We start from the raw sequence: 6678 nt of genomic DNA, 5'->3' as shown, positions 1-6678 counted from the left end.
CGAGTTGGCTTCAGATACTGTTTACTCTCCGAGTGTTTTGTGTAACGGTGGTGCTTAGTCCTGTAGTTTAATGTGTTCCTTCTTTCTTGTCTTTGCACTTTGTTATGAGCCAGCTATGCTGCAAGATCTAGTGCTCCATCTGGGCAATGCTTGAAGCCACCCAGCTCACATTCTTAACGTGTGCATAACACAGTTTTGTCATGATGGCCCAAGTTAATACTAGCAAGAGGTTTCTTACGACCATCTAACAAGCCTCAATTTGCCCAGAAAGTGTTAACACCAACGACCCTCACAATCTGCTGAAGCATAAAGCGGATGATATGGAAAGCCTTGAATGCCACATGGCAGCAATAAAAGCCCAAGACGAGAGTTTTGAGACACAAGACACCGCAGAGTGTCATGTTATGGTTTTATTTTAAACTTCGTTTTTTTTTCTTCCAACACTTCTTTACAATACCAACAAGTACACAAGCAGTAGTTCCTAGGCCAAACCCTGACCCTAGCTCGCACACCATTTAGTTGCCTTAAGGTCATCGCGGCAGCACTGCGTGCTTCAACCCCACTGAAGGAAAGGAACTGCCACTCAAAGCCGGAGCCAAGCAGACAAAAATAGATCCCTCGTCACCTTGGCAGGGCACTTTTCACCTGAAGACACTTTCCACCTCCGACAAGAGCAGCATTTCCTCCCTTCCCACCAACAGCGAGGGACCTCTGCGCGATTTCAGAGAAGTTCTATACACTTAAAACGCAACGCAAAAACTTTGAAAAAGGAAACCACAAACAAATACTGTACAGTATATACAAACAAACCTAAGTGTGCGTGCAATTCCACAGTGTTGTCTTCTCTAAGTGTCATGTACACACGAGCTACTGCTCCGAACCGCTTGTGATGGTGCGCAGAGCAGGCAGCCTTAAAAGGTGATCTAAACAGCAGGGGATAGCCGATGGTCATGAATATGTTGCAAGGGGGAGAAAAATTTATTTTTGTTCAAAGGATATTGGTCGAGCACGGCGCACCACCGTCAAGTGATCCAGAGGACAATCCTACTCTCTAGAAACAGCCTTGTGTCAGCTACTAACAGCCTCTCAAGTGGCTCTAGACAAATAGCTTTTATGTATATATTCGCTCTGTAGTAGGATGTCACTTTTGGCTGAGACAAGTTTGTGTGAGAGCGTGTGTGTAGAGTGCACTGCCACACCGCGTCCTCATTTCCTTTGAGGGAAAAAAAGTGTTTACTTTGTGAGAGTTGTTCCACAGTACACTGGTTGTTGCTTAAAATATGTGGTATAAGCACTTTTTTTTTTCTCTCCTACAAGGGCAGCATTCTGTGCCAGCTACAAAACACACTCACACAGATACAGACACTTTTCCGCATCCCCGGCGCTAAGAGGGACGACAGCTGGGGGAGCAACTAAGATTTGTCGCTCACATCTACCGTTTAACATGCCTCCGCAACTCTAAAACGTTCTGTTTGCTTCCCTCCTCGAAACCTTCATTCTATGACGGCGAGTCCGCTACCTCTGAACATTTTTGTCGACACAGGATGACATGCAGGCAGTGGTAGCGCCACCTAGGATTGGAGTAGCTCCACAGCGCACTTCAAGGCCATCAGAAATGAGCAGTACTTGTTGCGACTGTGAGGAGTCGAGTAAGTGCCAGACCGCTGTTCTTGCATTTGAAAGCTCCCAAAAATAAACAAGCGATTTGTTCCCACTTGGAAAAAAAAAAAAAAGATATTTAGCTTCACAAGCTCCAAACAGATTCTCATCAAATTAACTTGAGCAGCCAGAGCCACTACGCAAGGAAAATAGACCTGGAAAACCAGGATTGCTGAGCCATTTTACCGCCGCGGGAAAACCCAACTGCGACAACAAACATAACGAAACCAGGGCACAAGTAACCGTCCTTTGCACTTATTCCCGTGATTGTCCTCTCCGTAACACTCTCCGGGAAAGCTTTTGAACCTCTCAATGCAGTCACCCTGGTACTTTTGGTCTCATCTCACCAAGGGGATTGTCTCTACAAAGGTTGCACACACATGTGTTTGTGTCTGCATGCTGCATATCACAGAAAAAACAAATGGTTTTGCTGGGAACCACACTGGTGCTCTTTTTTTTTTTTTTGCCTCGAAAGCTTCTTGCATTTCAAAGGCACAAGAAAAAGAAATAATGTACAGGAATGTACTCTCTGAAAACACTCCAACAACAAACTCAACAGGTTTCCAGACAAGAGTTAAATAAAGCAAAGAGTTGTTCCCAAACACAGTCCTAAGCAACCTCTCTTTTCTGCTGCCAGCAGTCGCACCTTTTTCAGCGTCTGATGGACCCCTGTCTGCACATTGTTTCTTCTCTAGTGCATGCAGCACAATGCAACACACAGTACTCCATCTTAAATTACCATCAAATCACTCGGACAACACCTCTGCAGCTCCCCAACCACAAACCCAAATAAATAGGAGTCCACTGGTCATCGATCCTTGACAGAATATAGGAGTGGCCATGTTTCTAATTACAAAGGTAAAGCGGCAACAAAGTTGAAAGGAAAGTGATACGAGATTCCAGTCTCGCAAAAGAGAAAAGCGGGGACATGGTTTGGTGGAAGCAAGGCAGCAATGCTCAACAGCAAAATAAGAATAATCAGAGGATGAAGGATGGTGGCAGGCTGTGTGTGTGTTGGGACAAGAGGGCACTGCTCCTCTAACATGTCGTGAGCTTGACGGTTTGGTCCGCACGGCCCAGAGAAAAGCCATCGTCAAAATGCCAGCCACACAGTGCAGAAGGTCAGAGGACAACAAATGGGGCCGCTTGTTCGTCTGTTCTTGTACCCTTCTTCTCAAGGTCGTCAGGTGGGCAGCATGTGTGTATATGCTCGGGTGGCGTGAACCTTTTTGCCGACCCGTGGTTCAGACAAAGCCCCATGCCTCGAGCGCTTTGACCACAAAGTCTTCCTTTTTGGAAAGAATGTCGTTCTCATAGGTCTTGCAGCGACGACTCCGCCCGTGGAACAGGTCGCCATCCAGCCACAGCCCAAACTGGCCACTGCGATTCGCATAACGATGAATGTCAATACTGATGGCGATGCATGTGCACATGTAGTACTTGGACTATGAGAGACACTGTGTTGGAGAGCTATGGATTAATTCTGACCAGTGATGCCAGGTCATAGGTCATGCTAGCTACAGAAATATAGAAATTGTAATTTTTAATACAGGTGGAGCTTCAGGCATTGCAAGTATGCTGCTTATTCGTGTCTTAAAAATAACAAAAATTATCATTACAATGAAATGATGGCCTGCTTTGCTTCTCACCCTCTACATGTCTCCCTTCAACAAGAGCTCCAGTAGTTTCCACAGTACAGAATGTTAAGATCCTGGAGAAGGTTAATTTTATATTTTTGTGGGCGTGATTAAAGTAATCTCAGTTAGGTAGCACATGCAAAGTTCATGAAACAGCTTCATCACCAAACATTTTAGCATTGGTAGCTGAAGCTTCCCGGGTGATCCTAGAATAGCACACTTTCTTTGTCATAAAAAGCAAAACCCAATGTAAAGCATGGGGTCATGTATTTCCTTAGTTCACGGCTGCACAAAAATAATGTTCACTGATATTTATTATCTCCATTTCCTCTTTATGAAGAGAGAAAAGGCTCTTTCCCACTGTTATTCTTTTACACTTACATCTAGACAGGCAATAAATTTTACATGTTAAATATACAGTAGAACTGCATACATATGTTTTAGGGGAAAATGCAATAAAGAATGTAATAACTAGAAAAAATCCGAGGACACCTAAGCACTACTTATGAGTTGTGAATGCTAAAGTATTAATGTCCAACTCATAAGTAGTGCTTAGGTGTCCTCGAATTTTTAAAGTTATGAACTTTTCATTAAGTTATAAACTCTTTGCGGGCAAGCGAGCGCATGGAGACACTTGGTGCATATTGTTTTGGCCTTACTGAGGCGCAGTTAGAATGCGAGAGCTTGCGCGAACAAGAAACGTGCGGATTACACAAGCAACCAGACAACAGCGTCGCAGTGCTGGATCTGCTCCGTCAAAGCATGCTGGTGACGTGTCGTCGCGGTGCTACCCTCTTCCTTCACGCAAAACTTGGCGCACTACCATGGCAGCAGGTGTTCTGATTTGCCCGCTCTGATCCATCGAGGCACACTTGTGACGTGGTGTCACAGCCAGTGGGAATTTAGGTGCCATTTTGCTGCTAAAGACACCATCGGCTTTTTCGCTGCCAATGGCCCATTCTCCACTTCATTCTTTCACATCAAAGACATACACCCCGAAGTCACTAAAAAAACTATGGGGGCACCTAAGTAATTCTTATGACGTGTAAATGCAAGAGCATTACTTGTCGATGAGTGTGTCGCTGAGTTATGTCGCTGACAAAGTACGAGATCATTGCAATGCTAAGAAATATGTGAAGCGAGCTGCTGCGCGAAACAACATTCACCACCCAAGATCCCGACAACGTGAAAGGCAGATCAAACAGCTGCGAACGATGAAGACCCCATAGTGCCAACAGTGGCACCACTCATAGTATGCTCCATCTATTGAATCACCTGCCAATCAGGGCCCAACCACGTGCAAAGCCTCAAAGATATTCATCACTGTCACCTGTTGCAACTATGGGCAGTGGTTAGCACGCTCGGTTAAAAGGGGTCACAGTGGTGGTGGGGCAGAGAAGAGTCCTCACTGAGGCCACTTTTCTTAGGATGAAGATGACGTTATTTGTGTGCCGTTTTTCTACCACGGGTTTTCTGCCACAGCTTTCCTGCCACGGCTTTCTGATGATGGCGGGGTCGCACAATAAGCCAAGTAATGCTCTCGCATTAAAAATTGGGCAGACTCAACTGTAGTTGACATCCACATAATGTGAAGCGGTGCATGAATCGTTGCAGCAGAGACACCTATGCGCACCGACCTGGTGGGGCTCAAGCAGCTCGAGAAGCACACTGTCGTTTTTGCAGCTTCAGCAAGCTTACCTCTGCACTCCCCGAATTCAGCCTGGGTCAGCAACTTTTTCAGGCAGGGCATTTTGGTGGGAATTTTGATGAGCTTTTGGTACCCATGTGGCGTGGCTTTTGGCGTGGCTTTTGGTACCCATAGTGCTTTACCGTTTTCCTATTGCATAGCGTTTTAAGGAGGCAACAGGAAACTCAGACGAAATCGAGCTGGTGCCTAGTGGGTTTTTCTCAATCTTTAGTTGGTTAACACTGTTGTGACCACCTGGGGTTCTTTAATGCATGCCTAAACCTAAACAGATGTGTCGTTGGAATTCACCCTCATAAATGTGTCCACTGCAAATAGGAATTTGATACACTGCAGAATATCATGGCCACTGCCCCATCACAGCAAGTGGATGTCAGCAATACATTGACAATCAAATGCCATTAATTTGTTGCTCATCATGCAATGTGAAAAATATAGAGAGACTAGTGGTTTTTAACTTACTTGTATTTGTAAATCTCCTAGCCACAGCTTTTCTCCAAATTATCCGCGAGAACAAGATTCACAAAAACTTGTTTCTGGCCTAATCCGGCTGGTACTGATAATGTGCACCTCAAGTGCTAAATACTACTGAAGATGTATCATCCCAAGCCTGATCCGACAATCAAGTTACTGTCATCCAGGAGCATTTATTACATTGCCCTCTTTTTATACCAGAACAAGAGTTTCTATGTGACTTAATGAACAAACTACATATTTCCTGGTCAGCAGTAATGGAGCTTTGTGTAAAGTCTTACTGGGCCAGGTGAAAGCTGTGGATTTGCTGTGATGGATAGAGCTGAGCATAGTGCTTAAAACATTGATCTCGGGCCAGGTTCAGGAACACATTTCGAGCCCACACATTCAGAAGTGCTGCTCCAAGTTCACTTCAGCCATCCAAAGTTCTTTAACATGCAATAAAACATGACACAGGTGTGCCTTCGCATCCTGTGCTCACTTAGGTGCAGCTTCCAAGGCTGGAAATTAAACCTGCAACCTCATGGTCAGCAGCAGAATGTACTGTTAAGAACTTATCCGAGGCAGAAAGTAAAGCTGTACTCACTCTCCAGCACCGAAAGCCAGGGAATCAGCATTGCCCTTGATGAAGTAGACATTTTCGCCTGTCCATTTGTACAACTGCACAAATTGCAAAGCAAAAGATGGATATATGTCAACCTAAAGTATATTTGAGGACAACGCATACAACTTCTTCAGCAAAAACGGAGGACTTTTCGTCACAAGTGCAGACATTGACTGGTAAGAACCTCTATCTGACACACTAAGCACTGAATGCCATGTGGGTGCATTTACACTTACCAGCACCCATGCCAAATTCGCTTGTCAACTTTCTCGGCTTATGCTATGCACAGCTGTCGAACAATACACCTTCGCTACTGACTCTTGCCAACAGCTGTGCACCAATGTCATGTGAAGCTCTTAAATGCTTCTTCAGTGAGTCATGCCTATGTCACATTGTGATACCACTTTTTATCACTCTACTCTGTGACATGCAGCTGCGTGCCAATGACACATCGTCACTATGCCATGAGTGAGCTGGGAGTGTCTAACTGGCAAAATAACAAGCAATCCACAGTGCTGTACAAGGCAGGTTATCAATAAAGTCGTCATTTAACTTAACTGTCAACAAATACACTTAAGAAAAGTTACCTCTCTGCTTTT

At 44.8% G+C, this 6678-nt stretch overlaps 1 protein-coding gene across 1 annotated transcript in view; it reads right to left on the bottom strand.

Moving 5' to 3' along the window:
* Positions 1 to 370: 370 nt before the first annotated feature.
* LOC119450357 (oxidation resistance protein 1-like) overlaps positions 371 to 6678 on the bottom strand; it is a 57120-nt gene continuing 50812 nt past the window's right edge. Inside the window, 2 exon segments of the mRNA XM_037713787.2 lie at positions 371 to 3039; positions 6062 to 6135. Of these exon segments, the coding sequence (XP_037569715.1) occupies positions 2904 to 3039; positions 6062 to 6135 (210 nt within the window). The 3' untranslated portion in view covers positions 371 to 2903.

This window comes from Dermacentor silvarum, chromosome 4 (assembly GCF_013339745.2).
Source record: "Dermacentor silvarum isolate Dsil-2018 chromosome 4, BIME_Dsil_1.4, whole genome shotgun sequence".
In the NCBI taxonomy this organism is placed as follows: Eukaryota; Metazoa; Arthropoda; class Arachnida; order Ixodida; family Ixodidae; genus Dermacentor; species Dermacentor silvarum.
This window is presented reverse-complemented; position numbering and strand designations above follow the sequence as displayed.